Source organism: Cucumis sativus, chromosome 5 (assembly GCF_000004075.3).
Source record: "Cucumis sativus cultivar 9930 chromosome 5, Cucumber_9930_V3, whole genome shotgun sequence".
Taxonomy (NCBI): Eukaryota; Viridiplantae; Streptophyta; class Magnoliopsida; order Cucurbitales; family Cucurbitaceae; genus Cucumis; species Cucumis sativus.
The window spans coordinates 2,055,572-2,079,262 of NC_026659.2; the positions used below are offsets into that span (position 1 = coordinate 2,055,572).

The following is a 23,691-nucleotide window of genomic DNA, read 5'->3' on the forward strand; positions in this document are numbered from 1 at the left end:
AGGGGCGAAATGAATTGCATTTAATTAATTAGCATAAATCTCAGTTCCCCACTTCCAAAAATGTTCCTTTTCTCCTCTTTTGAGCAAGCTACTCTGAAGCAATAAAAGTTGTAAAATTTTGGAAAACCCTAAATCATAATCTTTCACTGTTCTTCGCTTTTTTCACAGGATTTCTTCAAAAATCATGGGAGGAACTAAGCGCTCTGCCTTATCAGACTCGATTCCCGACACTTACGATTCTGTGGTATTTTCCTTTTTCTTCTTCAAACCTGATTCGTTCTTCCTCATATCCTACTTTTGATTTTTCTATATATATATATATATATTTTACAGCTTCAATGATGATTATTAATTTTTTTTTTTTTATTTGTGTGTGTGTGTGTACATGAATTGGTATAGACTCTGCTTTGCTTCATTGATTTTTTTTTTTTTTACTTCCTCTGTTTAGTTAGGATTGAGCATTTCCCCAATATTTAGAATCTAACTAGCAGAATAGTTCCGTCTAGTTGAACTCCGTTGGGTTAATTAGTTTCATTTAGTCGGTGCTTTTTGTCTGCTTATAGTAATCTTAGCTTTCTTTGAGTGTTTGGAAATCTTCCTTTAAGTCATAAGGTTGGCGCGTTTTTACTTTATTGAATTATTCATTCAGTTCTATTTGGGGTTATTTTTTATCGAATTTTCTACAAAATAACTGGAAGTCAATTAATTACGGGTTTGTTGCTAATTGATAAAGCACTCCCTGATTGAAGAATGAATCACATGATGTCTGGAAGGCTTTACTATTGTAATTTTCTCTCTCTCTCTTATTCGCAAATTTAATGCAGTTTGGTAACAAAAGAATATTGGCGGGATCCTCATTTGATATTCAGAGGGCAGAACCATCTCAACGACAGAAGACAAAAACACCTACGCTTGATGTGCGCCGGGCGGAGTCATCTCAGCAGCATGTGAGAGCACTTAACACTCAATTCGCAAGGTCTAACTGTGATTACCATATTTCAAAAGTGTTTCTTTTGTTTTATTATTTTCTACTACACGTTCTTGACACCATATATTAATAAATTCAAATGAACCTCTTGATCATTTGTTATCTTGCATTGTCGTTTCTTATACTTACTGATTTTATTGTTTTTCTTTTTTAAAGTAGCTAGTTGTACTTGCAACTGTTTATGATTTTAGAATGTTGGAAGTGTTAATATTGGGATTTCATACCCATATGGTATTAATTGTTTACAATATTTTTTGTTTATACAGTTGGGTGCAGTCACAATTAGCCAATCATCCAGATGAACTTTGGGAAGATGGTATCCGCGATTACTTGACTCATGCCTCAAGTATTATGGTAAGTGCTCATCATGTTTTGTTCTGCTTTTATCTGAACTCCAGCTTGGTGTTCTATAATCCTGCTTTATGACTTCATCAAGCCCTTGCAGATGTGCAACATCTTTAACACAATAAGAAATCAATTTGACTTGTTTAAGAATTTCTAACTACTATCAAACATTCATCTTTCTTTTGGTAAGGCAAAATTAATGTTCCCTGCTTTATATGCCATTAATTTATCATATCATAAGTTTGTTTGTTTAAAGTATTAAGTTCTACACCAAGTGACAGACTTGCATATCCAAATTATTTGTCAAATCAGTATCCATGACTTAATTTTTTTGTATTCAAAGGAAAAATTTAGTGATATTGTTGAGTGGCTCAAAGCAAACGCTGTTAAAGGAGAAAGTTCACCTTCTACCGGATCTCCCACAGCTGAAAAGAAGACAGAAATTGAACACAAGAATACTGATGTAAAACTATTTCAAGGACAAACTAATTTTGCACCTATCAGTGCAACTACTAGCAGTGCAACTTCATGGACCTCTGGGGCATTCTTCAACCATCAAACTCCTAGCATATTTGGTAACTACTTTTCTAGCATTGCAACTTCATGGACCTCTTATGTTATGATGTGATCTCAATGAATAAATAAAGATTGACATTTTGTTGAAGTTCCACTTATTCCAGATGTTTATATTTGATTAGGCTCGGACTAATTCTTTTATATATATATATATATATATATATATATATATATGAATTGTTTGTAGGAACAAGAACTACCATAACAACCCTGTTTTTGGACTCAAGTTTTTGCATTTGATACATGAACTTTTAACATTTACTAGCAACTTATTACCTTCATCTGTTCCTTTGTTCCTATGATTAAGTTCTTAGAGACCTAAAAGTAGTATATTTCGTTATGCAACTAGTATTGAACTATCCCATAATTCCTTAGCTGGTTCTAAATGGACTCCTTTTCTTCTCTTCCTTTGGCTAGGATTACAAAGTTCAGTTCCTGCCAATGGTGTTTCTGTTGGCCAGACTGCAGTTCCAACTTCAGAGAGTGTGGATGACGGTGAGATTCTTGAGTTTTTGCACTTTTCAGTTACAATGTTGCACCAAAGATGACCTGAGACTAACAAATTATAAATAAGTTTGAGTCGTCGTGTTGATGGAATCTGTTATTGACCGTTCTCAATGCTTGAATTTTGAGCTCAAAAGGGTTAGATTAAATGTATTATAGATTATCTACTGTCATTACTTTCCAAATTTGTTGATTTATCTTCTACAGAAACTTGTACTCAAATTTTATAGAATGGCACATCTTATGACTCATAATTTTCAAGAATCACTATATGTGGGGAGGGAAGGAGTGGGGGAATTCGGTCAGGATTGGTTTTTTGAGTTGATGCAAATGCCTTACAGCATGTAAATTAGGGGAGGGAGAGAGGGCTGTTTTAAATTGAAAGATGGCGTTGAGGGGAGCAAGGATCTTAATTGTGAGTTCAGAATCTTCCTTGGTCTGGGGCATATTTGATTGTTATTTTTAATTATATAGTGCCACGTTCTTAGTTTGAAGCCTTGTTTTGGTTGTAGAAAATGACTTGGAGCAGCCAAGCAGCCCATCTGTAAAGAAGTCTGAAGAGAAAGGGGTGGTTGTAGTGCACGAAGTTAAGTGCAAGCTTTATGTGAAGGTATTTGCTTCTGAAAAGTGGAATTTAAATGGTTCTATTTTCAGCATAAAGTTAATTAACAGCTCAGAAAGTCATTCTGTTTTTCGATGAGCACTTTTCAACATTTGCATTGTGAGATTTGTTCTAAAATATATATACACACATACATACATACATACATACATAAATAGATATATATTTGGGTAGATGCATGTTGACTTTATTTTATGACCTCTTTCTGGGAGGGGGAACCATTTTGTTTGAATATTTCCTTCTGGTATTCCATTGCTCTCAAAGGAAGAACAGAGGTAGATGTGAACCAGCACTTGAAATGCATTGTTATGACTGCTGTGAGAGTTGGGACCAGATAGCTTGATTGAGCTACTTGTTTTCAAACAGAGATAGTAGTCTGTTCTTTCTGTTGCAGTAGTTTTCCCTTGCAACTTTTATGTACGAGACAGCATAATTTGAGTATGGATATTATTTTATGGTTTCTGCTGAAGGATGAATGCAAAATGTTGCAAGTGATTTTAGAATATATGGAAAAATTTGGTGATGATAATAGTGCACGAGTAGTTTTCTGGAGGTATCCTTGGCATTCCAATTATTTTGTTGTTGACTCGTATCAATTGGAGCATTATTTTTGGAAATTGAGGAGGGAAAATTGGATGATCAAATGGATACAATGGAAGCACAAGCACCTTTTGGAGGAGTATGCAAGGCGTAGCGAAATCAATTGATGGCAAATAAGAATATTGCAACATCCTTGAAGGGATAAGGGTAGGTTGCTGGGCTTCTGCATGTTGTATCGCTGTGGTAGCCTCTGTGTAAAGATTGTGGTAGGATGTACAACCAACGACAAAATTTTCTTGGAGGAGCAGCTGACGAAGGCAGTGAATTAACTAGTGACTAAGAGATGTCTTGGGCTGTGGAGTCTAGAAAACCTCTTTAAATTGTTAAAGATTTGTATCTGTTGGTGTTTTTGATTGCCTAATTGTCTGAATATAATCAGTTTATCATGATCCATTAGATGAACTGTCTTGCAACGTGAGTGCAAATGAAGTTGTAAAGTAGTAAAAATGGAAAAAAAGTTATATTAGTTGCTTCATGATATATCCATATAGAAAATTTACTGTTGATGGATATATTGCTTCTGTCTTCCGTTATTTTTATTTGCCTTGTGTTTAATCTGACTTAAGATTTCATTTTTTTAGTACTCTTAGGATCTATAGATTAGCTACTGTATCCTTGACACACTACGTATGTGTGTTGTGTACATGCAGTCCACCGATCCAGCAGATAAAGATGCATGGAAAGACAAAGGCACAGGGCAGCTTTCCATAAAATGCAAGGAGGGTATCAGCAAGGGTACAAAGGAATCCAAACCAACGATTTTAATTCGAAATGATGTACGATTTATCATGCTTAATCTTTACTCTTTGATAATACTTCTTGTTTATCCCAGCTCTCTCTTCCCTAAGTCTTTCTTAACAACTGTGGTTGTTGGTTTATTCTTTTATTTCTCTCTCTATATATCTTACAATGTGTTGTATATTCTACTTATAGGTGGGGAGACTGCTTCTGAATGCTTTAATCTATCCAGGGATCAAAACAAATATTCAAAAGAATTCCATTGTTGCAATATTCCATACTTCGGTAATGTTTATCTTCATACCAATTATCAACATATTTGTATAACTTGGTCAGAAATAACGTGTGCTAGGAAATTCCCAAAGACATCCGTAGCTAATATTCTATTTTGTTTCTTGTAGAGTGAAGGCAATACTAACGATAATAGCGATAAAGATAAAGTTGTGGCACGAACATACTTGATTCGATTAAAAACAGAGGACGATCGGAATAAGCTGGCAACAGCAATTCAAGAATGCACTCCGGCACCTTGAGAGAGAGAGAGAGAGAGATTAAAGATGGTGTCTTTTAGAGGGGAAACCCTTTTATATGAGAAGAGAATTTTGTCAGTCTTATTTTCTTTGCCCCCATTTGTGAAGGGGGGTTTCTTCGGAAGACAAGATCAGTTTAAAATTCTAAATTGATCTCTCTACCAAATGAATCTACTTCTTTTAAAGAGAGGCTGAGGCAGTTGTACTATAAACAAGAGAATGAATGCTCTGTTTTATTTAGTGTAGCAATACAATAATGCAAAATTTCTTGGTTTCTCAATTTCATCTCTGTTTTGTCATGGCAGTTTAGATGATCCGTTTTAACAATTCTTTTGCCTGATAGATGAATTTAGAGAGTATGAAAAGGATCTATTAATATACTTTAAAATCATGTTCGCATCTAGCGTTTGTAGTCCAACGGTTAGGATAATTGCCTTCCAAGCAATAGACCCGGGTTCGACTCCCGGCAAACGCAATTTCTTTTGCCTCTTTTCTCATCCTTTTTAAATATGTTATGCCATTTTTCTACCTAAAACTTCTTTCTCACTCCACAAATTTATGTTGCACACCTCAAAATATTCATCAATTTCATTGGGATAATAAAAAACTTCCCCAACAAAATGACTCCTTTACTAATAATTTAAGACTACAGGCATTATCATTAAATAAATTAATAAATAAGCTCGTTTCTTTTTACTCCAACTCTAAATCCACATCCAAAAAGGGGAGGTGGGGATTGGAATTCAACACATTGAAGTTGTAATTGTATTTTCAGTAACTATGCTAGAAAGTTAGGGGAGTTGTCAAAAAAGGCCAAGCAAATGCAAAACCTCTCACTTTTTGCTTAGTGACTACTTCCAAATATAACAAAGCATCAGAGTCCCAATACCACCACATAGAAAATTATAGAACACAATGAAAAGAAAAAAAGAGAAAAAAAGAACTGCTCTGCCCGGACTCTATATAACAACAGATTTCACTTTCCTGAGACTGAAACGTTAAGAAATCTCGAGATCATTAGCTTTTCACGTTCCTCTTTAACAAACCGGAAATGTTAACAGACAAGTGATAGCCTAAGGGATGGAGTTGTTGGGATATGTGTGCACGATGCCCATCGTATAACTGATTCGGTCACGATGAGATTGAGCTGATCGAGCTCGCCAAGTCCGATTGTATGATTCCTTTTGCTGGGAATGTTGGTCCCTCTAGATCCACCCGGTCCTCCTTTTCTAGTTTCTTTCCACTCCATTTCTCCAAACCTGTACTTGGCTGGAATTGTAGGTTCCAGCAGAAGAGAAAGCTTTCTCTTGATTGGTTCTGCATTTAAGATAACATGGTCCGTTGTAAAACTAAAGAAATCATCTCCAACTAAATGACATTCATAGATATTTCAATTAGTTGCTGCTTTTGAACGAGGTATTGATAGCATTCCAACCATTAAGGAAATGGTTTCCTTTTTTGGATAAGAAACCGTTTCATTAGTTGCTGAAATATCGAAAGATATACAAAAGAATTCCGAATAAAGGGAGAACAAAACATGAAGGAAAGGTCGCACTTAAAAGATTTCGTCTTTCTTTCTAGGCTTTCTCAGAGTTGTTTTTCAACATTTTGTTTTTACTATACCACTATTCCAACCATATGATCAACATAATGAAAAGGGCCTGAAAGTGAAAAAAACAAACCTTCATGAAGCGTTTCTGACAGTGAGAGATTCGCTTTGAATCTCATCGAACTGTTTACTTGATCAACTGTTGATGAACATGGACTGAAGAAAGTAAAACTGGGAAGCTTCGGAATTGGGGATGAAAACTCAGTGGCTGTATCTAACTCAACGCAACTGCTGAAAGAAAATCCTCCGGGAACAGAACTAGGCGTGCCAACGTTGTCTAAAAGGAAAGAAGAGAACGATGATTTGCATGTGAAGACAGGTGAATGTCCCATTTGGTCCTCACAAATAACAGGAGTTCCATCACTGAAGCTAAAATCCCGATTTCTAACGATGAATGGAGCGGGTGAAGAACTCATGCCCATTTCCACCCGTCTGCAATCGCGAGCATCTTGCTTTTCCTGCTCTTGAGATGCTTGGGCAGCATCTTTCATCCATGAATGACCTACAAGAAACATAAAGTTGGTTGATTTTCAGAGAAGGAGAAACAAAGAATTGCGCATTTTGTTGGCATGTGATGCATGGGCTTATTCCAAAATTGAAAGCTTAACACCAAGCGTAGGCTGGCATATTCCAGCACGAATGCTCAAGGGTTGTACTAGTCGATAGTCGACAAATTGAGAATTATGCAAAATCATAAATGTTTGTTCGTCACACCATGCCAAATTCCCAAGTAATCAAACCTTTCTAAAAGCGTGACATTAAATGGTCTACGATGTTTGTGTTCCTATTGGCGGGCCCTGCACATAATAAACTCCCCAACTACTTACTACTATACCTTTAATAGCGTTCCTATCACATAATGTTTGGCAATGTGGAAGATGGTTCTCGAGGTATCCAAGAAACAAATCTCGGATCCCTTTTCTTTAAGTTCTTTATTATTGTTTTTTCTTACATGTTTACTAGATTATCTAAACAGATAAATAAAAATTCGGCCAAAAAAAGTCATAGGATTACCTAGAACCTCCTTAGCAGTGAGCCGCTTTGAAGGATCCATGCAAAGCATCCTGGATATCAAGTCTTTTGCAGATGTTGACACGTGATCCCAAAGATTAGAAGGAAAACGTAATTCTGCAGCTCTAACAGCTTCAAAAATTCTTGATTTCGTCTTACCCCAAAACGGTGGCATCCCGCTGAGAAGGATGTAAAGAATAACTCCAGCACTCCAAACATCAGCAGCTTGGTTATAGCCTCCTGCAAGGACTTCTGGGGCAATGTAAAATGGGCTCCCAACAGTACCATGCAAATTCTGACCTGTTGTCAGCACAAATGGTCATAAAACAGAGTTTTGAGGAATGGTTTATTAGTTTCTGTTAAATACTAACTGGAGAAGAAATTTTCTAGATGAGTTACCAGGTTTGATATAGGTTGCAAGACCAAAATCTGCCAACTTAATTGGAGATGAGGACGAGGTTGTGGCTAATAGAATGTTTTCCGGCTTTAGATCTCTATGAACAACACCATTCTCATGACAATATTTGACCACTTGAATTAGATGCTTGAAAACAACCCGAGCATCAGATTCCGAAAACCTGCCATGCTTCTCAAGCTGGTGGAAAAGCTCGCCTCCAGCACATAACTCCATTAATAAGTGCACACATTCTTCCTCCTCATAGACTGCCTTTAGATTTACAACATTTGGATGCCCAGACAATCGGGACATTATTTCAATCTCAAGCTTAACACTGCGCACATCATCAACTGTCATTAATCTATCCTTGGCAATGGACTTGCAAGCCAACATCTCGCCAGTCATCCTATCAGAACATGATCGAATCACGCCAAATTGTCCCCAACCTAGTCGTTCCCCCAAAACGTACCGATCTTTTAAATTTCCAACTTGCGTGGTTTCTAAAATTGTTTCACTGAGGCTTGAAACTTTGAAACAGTTGTAGAATTGTATAGATTGCCCAATCTGGTCACTTTCAGTTTCAGCTAGGTCCATACTAGGGCAACAGAGTTTAATGGCAGGACAGCTGAATTAACCTCACTACTATATCCTAACTTATACAATCACACTCAACGACGTTTCAGAGACGATGTTCCTGAAACGTCTTTCCATGAATAATCAAACAACAAACATAGAACAATGCAGAATCATGACCTCATCCTGGACCAACCAGGTTGAGCTGATACCATCCAAGTTAATTTGCCATAAGAAATCCAAGTTAAAGCATCAGCTTCCAGGTACTACCTAGCAAGTAAGGTGCAAGAATTACACTTCAGATAGCAAAATCAAAATTCAACCTACTTCCCTCCTCTCAATCTCCCCAAAATTTTCAGAATTCAAACACACCCAATCATCAAAATTCAATAAATTGATTAAACAAAAAATCCATTTCACAAAAACACTACAAGAATCACAACCACTAAAACAAAATTGAAACTTCGAAAGCTCAAAAAAAAAAAAAAAAACACCCACCATCAAATACACACTTCAACTACTGTTGAAAATCGAAACAGACCCAAATGCAAGTAAATCCAAATTGGGATCAAGAGAAGAAACCAAACAGAAAAACCCATCAGGATCATAAGTCGAGCATGAGAAAAGAAGAGCTGAAGCACCAGAAAACCCCCCCAAAAAACAAAAAACAAAAAACAGAAATCGCGTACCAGAAGAATCATCCGAGCTCGATTCCTTTGTCCCCCCCACAGCTTCAATCAAATGACAGAAACACAACAAAAGAGGACAACAGAGAGATGAAACCAAAGAAAAAAAGAGAAAGAAGTCTTGAAAATGCCATCGTGGAACAAGTCCAATCCATTAAACCTCCATTGTTCAAACCCAGTCTTCATTTTCACACTATTTCAAAAAAGGCTCTTCTTTGGCTTTGCCTCCCTCTTGACCGGGTACCGGCTAAACCCAACTCCATTTCCCTCCCCCACTTAAAAATTAATTAAATTAATCAATCGATAATCATGATTAAGAAAAACACAAGCATCCAAAATTAAAGCCATGGGAAAAATCACGCCACAAAAGTTCGACACGTGTCACTTAGACGTTCTTTATCCATATAAATAAAAATGAAGCGTAATTACGAGTATGTCCCCCACATGTACATGTGCTCCAATTATGTCTTCCGTTGCTATACAACTGGAAACACCATTCCTTTCTTTCTTTATTTATCAACATTATCTCTCCTTTCAATTCAACGACACTTTTATTATTATTTCTCTTTTCTTAAAAAATAAAAATAACATAATTTGTTGTGCCACTCGATTTTAAAATACCTTATGCCATAAAAATGATATTTTAGTTTGATTGTTTTTTTCCACCTAATACAATAAAATTGTCACTAATTTTCATTGCAATTAAAAAAAGAATAGAATTGTTTAGAATGTATGTAATAATGAAAGAATGGAAAATAAAAGATATATATATATATATATGGTAGATATATTGGTTTTAAAAACGGAATAAAGGCATTAGGATTTTATACATAAGCATGACGAAGTTTAAAGTGAGTAGTGATTGGTCATAGTGGAGTAGCTATCACATTCAGATGAGCAGTTATATTATATATGTTTCATGTGATTCCGCAACGTGGAAGAATGTGAGTGGCTGTGATAACATTTGATTGTACCTCATGGTGAGACTAGTGGTACAGAAACCCACTTGAATGGGAAATTATATATGTTTCCAAAAATAATAATTATTACTTTATGTTGAAATAAATAAGAAATAGGTCAACATCAAATATTTTCCTCTTTTATCCTATCGTCAACGTTTTAGAAGACAATATTTTCTTTAATTTCGAATGAAAAACAAAACTCAAAATGTAAATTCACATATGATTGAAAGCCCATTTTGTTGTATGAAAAAATGCCTACAATTCCGAAGGATATTTCTAGAAAAACATCAACATGACAAAACACAATTATTCTCCTAAACTAAACAAATTCAAAATGGAATCTCTTTGGTTGTGTCATTTTCCATTTTTTTAAATTTCTTTTTATTTATTTCTAAATTGGATGGAACTTAAGTGGAACATATTATGCCAAATTACTCTATGACAGAAACAAACAAATTTCATTTCTAAGATGAGAGAAGAGTACTCTCAAAAGAATATATATATATATATATATATATATATATATTATTCAAAGATGATACCAAAAGTTTTATGTAGCATAATTCTAAAGTGACTTTACAACCTAAAAAAAATACTAATTTGTCTAAATTATGCACGTAATCTATTTTGTTTTTCACATTTCATCGAGAGTGCCCTTTTCCATATTTTCTATGTAATATTTCAATTTTAACCAAATTTTCTAGTATAAAAGAATGATTGAAAATACTTTTTAAAAATAATAAAATATTAGATTTCATCAATAATATTGATAGCAAAAATTTTGTAATATTTTATAAATGTTTTGATTTATTTTGCTATATTTAAAAATGTTTATAAATTGTTTGAAGTGTGTTTGTTGAATCTTAGTGGAGATAATAAAAGTGAAAAAATCCACCTATAATTAGGTATAAGTAGTTAACAAGCCTTATTCCTTCCCCTTTAAAAAATGGTTTAATTAATTATAAATGGAAGTCAAATATTAAAAACTAAAATAATAGTTTGAGGAATTTATATTCTTAAGGATGTGAAAGGTTGGAAACAGCTTGTTATGAGGCCTTAAACTATTCAACTTGATTTATTATAGTATCCAAAGACTTGACAATTTTATGTTTTTGGGGCAAATGTGACAAAGTCAAATTGACCTAAACACTCAACAAATAGTTGACAAGTTTACAATAAGATATTTGGCATATGAAAACAACAAATATCTTTGGCATCAATTCATCTTCTAATTAATAGTTATTAACATTGATGCCAAAATTTAAACTAGGAAGTAAATTTGTTTGTAGAGTTAGAGGGCACGAGAGCAAATCTTGTAAAAAGGAGTACCATATGCTACGACCATTCCAATAATGCTCAAGTTAGTAAATTAATTAAAGAAAGGACTAAGCTCCGAGTGAGTTTTTATTATTTATTTTATATGATTATTCTCTCATACCCTAATCTTCTTACATTATAGGTTTCGAACATCTGTCTAGGAAAGACTTTTAGGGTTTTTTTGGAGTGAGCAAAGCGAGTGGGATAATAGCTTTGATTTGATTTTTCAGGCTCAATCGAAGAACTTGGACCAATATCTGCTTACTCTTTTCATTGATTCAAAAAGTGTAAATGAGATAGTTTCCAGGTTGATTTGTCGAGCTCGTCCTCAATCCAGCTAAACCGAGGTCGAGAATCTTGGAATGAGCTTTAACATATTATTTACTTTCTCTTTCCTCTAACCGCTTCTTAGTTTTTATATGTTGTTTCTCATTTTCACAAATCTATCACCGAATTTAAAGATTATTAACAATTTATAAAAATAATTAGAATTTGGTCATTTGTGCTTACATACAATATACAATATGTGTGTTTATGCATTGTAAAATCTCATGAGCTCACCACACAAGACTAATAAACTTTTAAAACTCAAACTTTAATGTATAAATTTCATTTCTATATATTTGAAGAGATAATTACAAAATTAAAAAGTATTGTGATACAATAATTACAAATAATAATAAAAAAAAGCTAGAACAAATTTAATATTCATATGATTCAAATAATATATAAATTTATTAAAACGATAAATATCAACTAGTTCAATTGGCATAGAATTTATATTACCAACTCTCACAATTCAATATATAATCATGAGTTATATATAGACCAGAAGTCGAAAAGATTTAGAAACATGGTTGAGACCGAAATGAAACAAAAACACAAGAGAGAAAGTTAATTTTGAGGAGATATATATATATATAGGATATGGTGAAAGGGGTTTTGTTTGAAAGTAAAAGAAAAGGAAAAGGTTGGGAGTTTTGACCAATTTTTGAGGGTTTGTCTAAGAGGGAAGAGACAATGGATAGAACAAGAAAACATATATGGGAAAAGAAAGGCAAGTGGGGCTCATTGCTCATTCCTCATTCCTCATTCCTCATTCCTCATACTCATAGTTAGGGTTTTTGGTTTTTATGTTTCATATTGTTCCCTTTTGTCTATAAGCTAAGGGCCATACATTTACTATCTCTTTCATCAACTTCAATATTAATCAAACCCCCTTTTATTCAATCTTTTCTTGTCCAATGTGGGTAGCCCATAATATAATTCATACTAAGTTTTAGTCAAATAAATTTAATCTTTGATTAACTTTTATGTTGCCTCAATTTGATTGCTTCTATGTTAAGTTGTTATTTTATAAGTTCTTGATTTTCTAATTTGGGTCCATTACCATTAGATATATTCCTAACATATTCAAAAAGTGACTTTTAAAAATTAATTGACCATGTAATTTTGTATCTAGTTGATTCTATGAAATTTGTAGAACCACACAATTGAAAAGAGTATAAATAAACTAAATTTATATATACTGAAGTTGAAAGTTTAGAAATTAAATAAACAAACCTCAAACATAAATGGAATTTTAAAATAATAAATATTATTCTTATCAACATATTTTCCTCTCGTTCAAATAATATATTCAAAATGATAAAGATTATCGTAAAAGTTGTATTTTCTCTCTCTCTTTTTAAAGTTTGTTCCATCTTTATTTTATTTAACTATCTCTCATTATTTCTATGGCTATAAATTCTATTTAGTTTCTCAAATGATATTAATTTAAGTATAGGATTAACTACGAGGTTTAGACTTTAATCTTCAAAAATAACTCTATTTAGCTTCTTCTATATCACTTTTTTCCCCCCCTCTTTTAACTTTTGTTCCCTTAATTTTTTTCTTTTTCTTTTTCTTTCTTACCTCCTAGCTTTCTTGAGATATTTTTTTGCTCCTTTTTTTTTTCTCTCTCTCTCTTTATAAAGTTATTTTCCATAAATTTTAGCAGTCTGTCCAAGAAAAATGATCTCATTTATACCTAACTTTTATTTCTCTCTTTTTGGAATTTTTGTTTTCCCTATCCAAATTCTCTCTGAGTTTTTTCTACCACCTACTAATTATTTCTTTTCCAATTTCAATGATAATGTTTTATTCATAGTTATCATTCTAAATTGCTTTTGAAAACAAACATTAATCGTTTAAAAAATACTTCTAATTAAACTTAACTCACTTGCTCAAAAATATATAGAATCAAATATTCAAATAATTTATAACACTTTTGCAAAATATTCAAGTTATTGAAAACCCACTTTTAAGAATATAGAACCAATTAGCACATTAAAATGACTGTGAAAATCATTTTTAACAAAAAGAAAAAGAAAAAAACACTTGTTAATAAAATCAATTTTGTTAAAACATTTACTTCTAAAAATTCTCAAACATCCGTTTGACCACAATTATAAATATCTTTTTTAAATTTCAAATTCAAAAGAGAAGGTCAATAAAGCTGAGAGGATAGGAAAAAGTGAGAAATTAATAAATTAGAAAAAGAAAAAAAGGTGACATAGAGACCCACACTAAGTTAACCATATCACTCTCAGATTTAAATTAATTAGGGAAAAGTTAAACCAATAATAATTAAAGATTCCGAAAATGAAGACTAAATATGGTTTTTTTTTAATGATCATTAGGACTAATTGAGCACATAAGATAGTAAATAGGGTATATTTGTGATAGGTAATATCTACTAATTACCTAAATTTATTGTATACCCAAACTTATTTACTAAAGAGAGGAGAAATTAGGAAGTGACAAAAAAAAAAGTAGCAAAAATTAAGTTGCAAATTGACAAAATGTTTGGGTCAATATCATGGTTCAATTTTTTATCTATACCCTAGCATATTTTCAAACTTTAGGATTTTGCATAGGTTTGAAATATTTCCTATCATATCCTAATAAAATTAATTTGTAGTTCATAATTTTTAACTTTTAATTTTAAGAAATGTCCAATAACTTTTTAAATTTGTTCAACTTACTCTTGATTTTCACATAATTTATTTTAAACTTTCATTTATACTTTTATGTTTATCCATTTTTTTTTTATAATTTCTACACGTCAAATGAATAATGATGGAGAAATAGTTGTGGTGACTCTTAGATCACTAGCCTTTTAGTTGAGGTCAATATATACTTTATCAATCAATTGAGCTAGGTCATATGAAGCTTTTTAAATTAATTTAAACGATAGTTCTACATCTTGATCATTGTTTAAATACATACAATTTCTTCACATATATAACATTTCATTTGGCATTTATTACTCTTTCCTTTGTATAAAATATGATCTTAGAAGTTTGTATCTATCTTGTTACGAGTGATTTAAAATTTGTTGAATTGAAACAAAGTTATGATGATTTTAGTCAAAAATCTAATTGAAGTGTTTTTAAAAATATATTTTAGAAGTTTAAATGAATTAATAAATTTTTTTGAAATTTTAGGTATATTTTTTAAATAAATTAGAAACTGAGGAGTATTTATTTGGGATAGTTGCAAATTTAGCAATTAAATTCAAATTAATCAAGTATATAGCACAATTTTAAAAAATTTGCAAATATAGCAAAATTTGTCAAATTCTATCAATGATATAAGTCTATCACTGATAGACCATGTTGCAAATATTGGTCAAGTCTATCAGTGATAGTTTTGCTATATTTGCAATTTTTTTAAAATGTTGCTATTTCCTTAATTATTATTGCTAAAATAGTCCTCAATTGCAATTTCCCTATTTATTTAGTTAAAGGAAGAGACTAAAGAAAGCCCAATAGGTAGTTGTATAGATAGCCCAATAAACTAAAATGGTAAGAAGTTGGGTTAGACCGTTAATGTCCAAAATCTTTTAAGGCCAAGAAAGCTGGTGGGCTTGAAGCCCTTCAACAGCAGCATCTGTTCCCATAGTTATACTTTGATTCAATTTCTATAATTTCTGTTTTCTTAAAAACAAAAAGGCATTTCTAAAAAATTCTAAAAGAACCATAAGTTAATCTCAAAATTTCAAAGTCGTGTTCAACTAATTGAGGGAACTTTTATATTACAAATTTAGTTCTAACAGAAGATTTATGTGTATTTGGTTATAAATACGAAAAAGCTCAATTAAATCATACTTTCATTTAAGAGAAGTTCAATGTCAGTCACTCAATTAGAAACTGTGAATCATTAATAGAAGAGTTAGATGGTTTTTTCTTTTAAAATAATAACAATAATAATTTATTCTTTGATATTTATTTAGTATTTGAAAAGGTTTGCAATCCCATCTATTTTAGTTTTAAAATATGTTAAAAGTAAATTATACTGTTTTATACTCAACAGAGATCTTATATAATAACACACTAGATTTGAAAGGAGTGAGGTGATGTTTTTACATGGGCGTCACTTTTATCAATACAGAATCAGAAAATGGACCCCCTTCTTTATATTATATTAATGGTGTTTACCAAAGTAACGAATCAGTATCAAATATGGAGTCCACCTCTAATTTGGAATCACATTCCAATTATTGATTCCCCTTAAAATAGTCATCATAATCTCATTCTCATTTCTTTTCTTTTCTTTTTTCTTTACAATTTACTACATTTATTTCACTTTACAACTTCATTCATGAATAGAGTGAACAATTCAAACCCACGGGAAACAAAACTCTAACTTTTTATCGAGAGTATAAGCATTAACCCAGGATGAGAAGCAAATATCTAAATTTGCTATGTTACATTATTTTTTCTTTATTTTGATATATTTTTTCTTTCCAACGAATTTATCCGTTTTAACTTTTTAACTTTTAAGAATTAGTTTGGAGTGATAAAGTTTAATCAATTAAGCTTTTTTTCTTCAAAAAGTGAACTTATATATAAATTAAATAAAAGCATAGGTATATTCTCTTCTATGTGTTCTAAAAGTTTTGAAGGTCACATCTTAGTCGTTTCAATCCTAACATTCTTCGGAAGTTATAAAAAAAAACTGTAATTAGACAACAAATCTATTTTTAAAAAGGTTTTAAGGTAATTATATTCGGGAATCAAATTTGAGCACATCCTAAATCTGAGAACGTTTCTAATACTTGATTTTATCAAAAGCAAAGTTCAATTTCACTGTTAATCTTTATTTCATAGACCCTACAACCTCTTCTTTTTATATATATACCTTTCAACATTAATTAGTCATTTCTCTCCGTTGTAACCCTTTCTTATCTAACAAACAATTTAAAAAGAAAAACAAAACCCAACATCCAACTTTTCAATTGAAAATATGTCTTAACCACTAATGAGAAGAAAAAAAAAGCTAATATTTTCATATCTAATATGTTTCTTTTTCTTTCTTTTTTTCAGTTTATTTTGACACATTTTGACTATTAATTTAATCTTCTATGGTGTAATAAATCTCAACAATAAAACTATGGAAAAAATGAATAGTTATTTTGTAACATATATTGAAAGTTTGGGTGTCAATAAAAAAAACAGTAATTAGAAAAAAACTTTAAAAAAATGTTTCGTTAAAAATGGTTTAAAATATGAAGATTAAATTAGAGATGTTTATTATGATTATAAGGCAATGGAGAAAAAAGAAAATTGGTTCAATTAATGAATGTATTCAAATGATTTGATTAATATAGGTGGTGGCCAAGGGGGGGCAGGTACAGATTTTTTGTAACCACATATACAAATTTGGGCCACATATTCTTACATTAATCACTAATCTTTTCCATTTTTCTCCCCTTTCATTTTCATATATATCAACCTTTTTATTTCTTTATATTATTTTGTTCTTTCATAAGTTGTGTCATAATTAATAGACGTGCACGTTAATAGAACCTTCTTTTGTCGCACAAAAAATAGTAAGAATTGAATGTATCCATGTGGCTACGAAAGTTCTAACGAGTTCAAGATCAAATTATAAGTCTGACTCTTATATTTACACTTGTAAGAGTTTTCTTTTGTTAAAATTGTTTAAATGATGGTTGTGAGTTTCAAGCAACAGCCTAAATATATTTCTTAATTTTATAAAGAACGTGTGAATTTTGAAGAAATTAAACTAATTTTATTTATAAGAAGTTGATGTTGAGCTAAGGTAAAAAGATATTTGAAGTCTAATGCAATATGATTGAAGTATCATTTGAGTGGGTTGTTTGAGATTACTTGAATTTTTTTGTGTAAAATATTTTGTAGTTTATTACGTGGGTTGTCTAGAAATAGTTTCCGTCGAAAAATATTTTTCTTCTTTGTTTTGGGTTTTTAGGCACAACCCTACATATACGTATGATGTGTTGGTTGCCGTTTTGTAAGTAGGGTTAGCTTACTTTTGCTGTGGAAAGCATATTTTTGGATGAGTTTATCGTTGTGAGGCTTGTGGAAGTGAGATTGATCTATACAAAGACAGATCAAGTTGTAGACTTTTATGTGAGAAGAGTTGAAGCCACTTTATACTCAGAGAAGCCTAAGTTATTTTTTTTCTTTTTCTTGTTGAGGGGATCTCATTTTAGAATGAACCTAAGTAAGTTTGTTTGAAGTGTTGTTTCAAACAATTTCCGTAGAATGGATGTTATTGTAGTCGTACAGATGAAATCTCAAGCTTAGAGTGCCTAATTTTAAACATTAAGGATTATATTAAAATATTTTAATAGATGATTTATAGTTAGGTTGATGCCTTTTTCCTTATTTAAATTTTTTGGTTTGTAATGTAAAGTGTATTTGAAATACATTTCAAATGTTTACTTTTAGAAATAAGTCGTTTTGGAAAAAAGCAACCACTCAAAATTGCTTTTAAGATGTATTTTAAATAGTTTTTCATCAAAAGAGTTCAAATAAAATGATTTTTTGGATAACATTTTTCTCTTAAATCAATCTAAAGGAGGCCCGTGGTTGATTGAGAAGAAAGAAGACCAAAAGTATTGGAAATCAAAGAAGATGGAAATAAAAGCTATAACCAAGAGTAGGAGTAGTTGTTTATCAAAATATTTATAAAATATGGATAACAATTTTGTTATATGTTTTATAAATACTATATTTTTTGAAATTTTGTTATTTACAACAATTTTTTTAAAAAAAGCACCAAGGAAGATTAATGTAACAAATAGATTAATGTTTGTATCTTTTAGAATAAAAAACGTCAACATAATTATTTTAACTTTCGAACGAATGTGATAGTCAACATGTAAAATAATTATATGAATAAGAGTGTTGCATGAGTGGTTTTGTAGACTCCCCAAATAATAACTTTTGAGAAAACGAATTTATGAAATTAATTAATTTTAAATCAACTTTTAGAAGAAAAAAAAATTTACGAGTGTCTAGTGGTTAATCGTTCCTTGATTTGTACTACATATAATATTATCAAACTATCAAAGTACTATGACTTAATCCTTTACTTCACTACAACTACCTTGACTTTATATGACTAAGGTCGTCCAATTCCAACAACAATCACCACAAACTCTGATAACAATCATTTTTAATAATCAACTTCAACTTTCAACTTTTACGAATCCTTTAATGATTCAACTCCATAGCATAATTATGTTTGATTATCGAGCAACTTCAACGATAATCGCCAACCATCAACACTAGAAAGCAACTAACACAGTTGTGAATACTAGCTTCATAGTACTCCACCAATCAACTCTATCAACCAAATATGACTATCCAACTACCGGGATCATCTTCAAGGAGCAACTCATATGATTAAAGAAATAATAAGGAAAAACCTCAGCCGCTAAAAGTGTGTTTAATGTCATTTTAAACTTATTAATTTGTAATTGTATTTTTTAAAATAATTAATCTATTAAAATTATATAATGTCGTCATAATCTATCAAAAATTGATTTCAATTGATAAAAATATTAAAAATATTTATAAATATAACAAATTTTTATTTGATATTTCAATATGATTAATAGACTATCAACATTTATCAATATCACCAATAAACATTCAAATAAATTTATTATATCTAGAGTTTAGAGAATCTGACCTTTTTTATTTTATAGATATATTTTTTTTTATTATATTTAAAAACAACACTGTAATATAAACTATAAAACTTAGTTTATCTCCATCAAATTCTATAATTTTTTCCTACCCAACCAAATCCGACAGTATTTGATGTTCAATGCTAATCTTATACTCAAAACGAAGTTTCCAAATATTTTTAATAATTTCGAATCGAATTACTATATTATTCTCTTTTAAATCTGAGGTTGTTCTTATATTTTCTCCACATGCAAAAACCTCCTTTTCTTTTTGAAAGCACATGCAAGGACGTTAATTAAACCTCCTTTTTGAGTTATGTCGAATAGAAAAACTTTAGGAAAAAAGAAAGCAATAGTTGATTTATATGATATTAGTCGTTTCTTGTAGCACAATAGTTTTAAGGGGTATGTTTTTTCCCTCTCTAATAAACAAAACAGGTATTTAAGAAATAATCAAGAATGAGATCTGAGCAAAGGGTGGATCAGCAGTACATTAGTACATGTTCTTTATTATCGTCGTTGCCACTTAAAAACTTTCTACATTTATATTGGAAATAAATAGTCCTGTTTTTGTCCCCTTTTTAACTTTTAAGTATAGTTTTTTTTTTTTTTTTGTAAGTTTAATTTGGATTTAGTTTGCAGGTTTGAAAACATTACATTTTACTTTTCAGGGTTTGCATTTTCTGTTTTTTCGTCTTTTTTTTTAATTCGTTTTCTAAGTTTATTTATACTTTTAGGCTCAATTTTTTCTCCTAATTAAATTAAATAAAATTTAATATTTTTATCATGTTAAAATTAATTTTGAATTAATTAATAGAGAATAAAGCTATTCAATGAAAAGTAATATTTAGTACAAAGTTATAATTAAAAGTGCACAATTTTTTTTTATAAAAAAAGGATTAAACATAAACTTGTAAGATTTTAGAATCTTGACACTAAATTGACAAAAAGATATAATGTGTTTGAATTAGATTTTCATGGTTTAATTTAAAAAATAAGTCATTTAAAAAAATTAAACAAAAAATATTTTTTCTTAAATCAATCTCAATAAACGAAAGACTTCACATTAAATTTTAGTCGGTCGAGTATGATGTGTCTAAATCCAAAAATTTGAAGTCCATGGGTGACACACTTTTGGCCGCCTATTATTTTTTCTAATCGACAACAGGTTGTGGTTGTGTTTTCTTCTTTCTTTGCAATCTTAATATTAAATAAATAAAGGGTAGTGCGGTAGTCCTACGTGGAGAATGGCCATAGGCGTTGTTGGAACTTGGAATAAAGAAGCACCGTTTGAAGACAGGTGTTATATGTGGGTCCCTTAATTTCAGACTGCTAGCTTTTTGGGTGGCTATAACTGGTCAACTTTGAGCGGCCACCTGTCTTCCACGTATGATTCCACGAACCCGCATATATTTGTCGCTTCTTCCAATCCCTAGATGCACTTTCCTTTCTTCCACCTTTTTCCTCAATTTCACATTTCATATACCATCTTGTATATATACCATTTCGATTCGATCTACCTTTATATATATGGACATTTTATAATATCATTGCCTCAACGTATCTTTAACCTTGGTCTTCCTTTTCGAGGAGTTTTATAGTAATGGGGAAGGATTTAATTCTTTGTTTATGGACATTTTTTAAATACTATTTTCGTTCATTTACCTTTAATTTTATTTTTATTTTAGTATCGATAATTATCTAGATTTAATTTTAAAACTTTTAATAAAATTTAAAATTAATATATTTATTGAGAGTTGGTTCAAGCAATACTCAAAGTTCATTTATGGACTCGTTGTCAAGGAAAATTGAGAGATATTGAGAGATGATATAGAAATATGTGTACTCGAAAGAGAAAAAAGGTAAAGTTTCAAATTTTGGCTTTATTAGCCAAGTTGATAAATAAATATTAATAAAAACTACCTCTAACATGGTAAAGTTAGGCCTAAATCTTAGATAGTTATCAAAAGAATTACATACAATGGTCGATAATTTCAAGGAAGGAGTAAATAATATATACGAAACCAAACAAAGCATGTTTCAAATAATTTTTGAAAATGTTAAAAATGATTTTAACCGTTTTAGTATATTTTTACTATTAACAAATCAGTCCAAACACAATCTTTTTGGTGGAGAAAAATTTGTAATTGATACAATAATAAATTAAAATTTAAAAGATTGTTGGAATTCATTTTTTAAAATATATTGGGATCCAGACAAAAAGAAAATTAATTGTTTTTATGTTCACTCTTATATTTAATTAACTATGTATTATATTTATAACATGATGACCATATATAGTACTGATCTTGGTTAGAAGTCATCTAGAACAAACTTATCAATAGTGAATGAATATGAAATCATACAATAACTACTATAACTTATCTAGCTAGCTATATCTTTTTCAAACTTTTAAAACTAATAGATTTTTTAACATCAAATGTAAAATATAACTAAATGACTAAAATACTAATTATTATTTTAGGTGTTGATTGGCTTCCAAAATTTAAGAAAATATGAGATTTGTAGTACTTTACATGTATCTATGTATATATAAGTATTTTCGAAATTATTACTTTTGATAGTTGTTTTTCAATTTTGTTTTTAGATCTACTGTCTTATTAAACTCGATGAATACCTTTCATCTTTTTGTGTCCATCAAACAAATATAAAAAAACGATAGGTATGAAAGAAATATAAATAATAAAATCTTGAGCACATTTTAAGTAATGCCATTCTTTTAGAAATAAAAATTTATAGTCAACCCAACTTTATAGTTTGGTAGTAAATAAAATTTATTATAAGTTTTTGAAACAAAAATTTGTTATAAATGATATATTGTTAAAAAAAATTATAAATATGGTAAAATGCTATTATTGATAGAAAGTAGAAAATAAAATTTTGCTTAATTTAGTTATATTTGAAAACACCTCAGGTGAAATAATTTTTTAAATGCTTTAATATTTTTATATTTTTTAAAAATAATTTTTGGTGCAACTTACTTTAAAAAAGAGATGGTTGGTTTAAATCTTCCGATACTATTTTGGTTTACTCATTCAACTAAATATAGGCTCAGCAACTTGGAATTGGTAGGTCGTAAACTATTTATGTAATATCCTGGTCAATAAGATGGATCAACCTCCCACCACTTTATTGCCCCCGTTTGGGTTACAAACTGACACTACTGAGCTCGACAAAGCCTCAGCAACTTAATTATATATACATACATAATTAGGGACAAATTTATTAAGGAGCCATTAGGGACACATACTCCTTTACATTATCAATTGTTATTTTAGTATTAATTTTGAAGGGCCAAGTTACCATATATACTAAATAATGCTTTATTTTATGTTTGTAAATTTTAATGTTTAAATTTTTGTAGCTGTTTTTATGCATAGTGTTCCTTATATAAAATTTATGGATTCGTGAGTGTACATAATTTAATAATTTAATATCACACGTTAATTCTACGTGTGCTTAATATTTTAATAGTTTTTTCCTCATCAAAATTATAATAAATACTAAATTGGGACATTTAAGATATTATGTTTTATGAAACCTACTAATATTTTAAATAGATAAAAAGAAATGGATAGCAATAATGAAATTAGAGCTCGTTAAGAAAAATAGGGGAAGGAAATCATTGAAGTTGATGTCATTTTTTAAAATGTCGGTGTCAATTTTATGGACCTAGAGTTCTTATTAAATTTATTATAAGAAAAACATAATGGGCAAATCAATCATGTAATTTTGATAGTATATGTAACCTAGTTGCAAATAAAAATGTTAACGATTTCCCTTTCATCACTACTCGTTAATATTGAGTAGATTTAATAATGTAAAACTACATGTGATGTTTAATTAACATGGTAACACCTCAATATTAATACTCAACATTGATGTGTATTGAAATTTATCTCTAAAAAACAAGCTAATAATAAATATATAATTTAGTAAAATTTTATTTTCAATTTCATTCCCAATTTGACCTACGATGGACATAAGTAATAATATGCTTTGATCCATCATAATCCATCGTAAATATATTTATAAATATTTAAAAAAAAATATCACTTTTAAAACAATTTTTTTATTGGAGAGAGAATTTAGTGCTTTTCTTGAATGGGCTTTTGATATTTAAATTAAATAAAAGAAAAGGTGAAGTTTTAAATATAAAATAAAATTGGTTGGGGTGGATTGTCACTTTAGTGGGAAAGGAATTGAG

General features: G+C 30.4%; 2 protein-coding genes and 1 non-coding gene across 4 annotated transcripts; 2 read left to right on the top strand and 1 right to left on the bottom strand.

Moving 5' to 3' along the window:
* The first annotated feature begins 54 nt into the window (after window positions 1-54).
* LOC101205107 lies at window positions 55-5,183 on the top strand. Its single transcript, XM_004143887.3, has 9 exons — window positions 55-244; window positions 825-976; window positions 1,255-1,342; window positions 1,677-1,908; window positions 2,327-2,404; window positions 2,926-3,023; window positions 4,286-4,411; window positions 4,569-4,658; window positions 4,775-5,183. Exons 1-9 carry the CDS (start codon window positions 185-187, stop codon window positions 4,904-4,906), a joined length of 1,056 nt encoding a protein of 351 aa, XP_004143935.1. The 5' UTR covers window positions 55-184; the 3' UTR covers window positions 4,907-5,183.
* A 123-nt stretch (window positions 5,184-5,306) lies between these two features.
* Window positions 5,307-5,378, top strand: TRNAG-UCC. Its single transcript has one exon. It is a non-coding gene; the product is annotated as a tRNA-Gly (tRNA).
* Window positions 5,379-5,703: 325 nt separating this feature from the next.
* Window positions 5,704-9,371, bottom strand: LOC101205350 (calcium-dependent protein kinase 26). Of its 2 annotated transcripts, none has more exons than XM_011656473.2 (5): window positions 9,183-9,371; window positions 7,923-8,759; window positions 7,527-7,823; window positions 6,586-7,014; window positions 5,704-6,220 (listed from the first exon to the last, which is right to left on the bottom strand). In XM_011656473.2, the coding sequence occupies exons 2-5, from the start codon at window positions 8,512-8,514 to the stop codon at window positions 5,958-5,960; spliced, it is 1,581 nt and encodes a 526-aa protein (XP_011654775.1). In that variant the 5' UTR covers window positions 8,515-8,759; window positions 9,183-9,371; the 3' UTR covers window positions 5,704-5,957. The 2 variants fall into 2 exon arrangements, with proteins under 2 accessions (XP_011654775.1, XP_004143936.1); XM_004143888.3 differs by having other exon boundaries at window positions 7,923-8,763; window positions 9,183-9,370.
* Window positions 9,372-23,691: the final 14,320 nt, after the last annotated feature.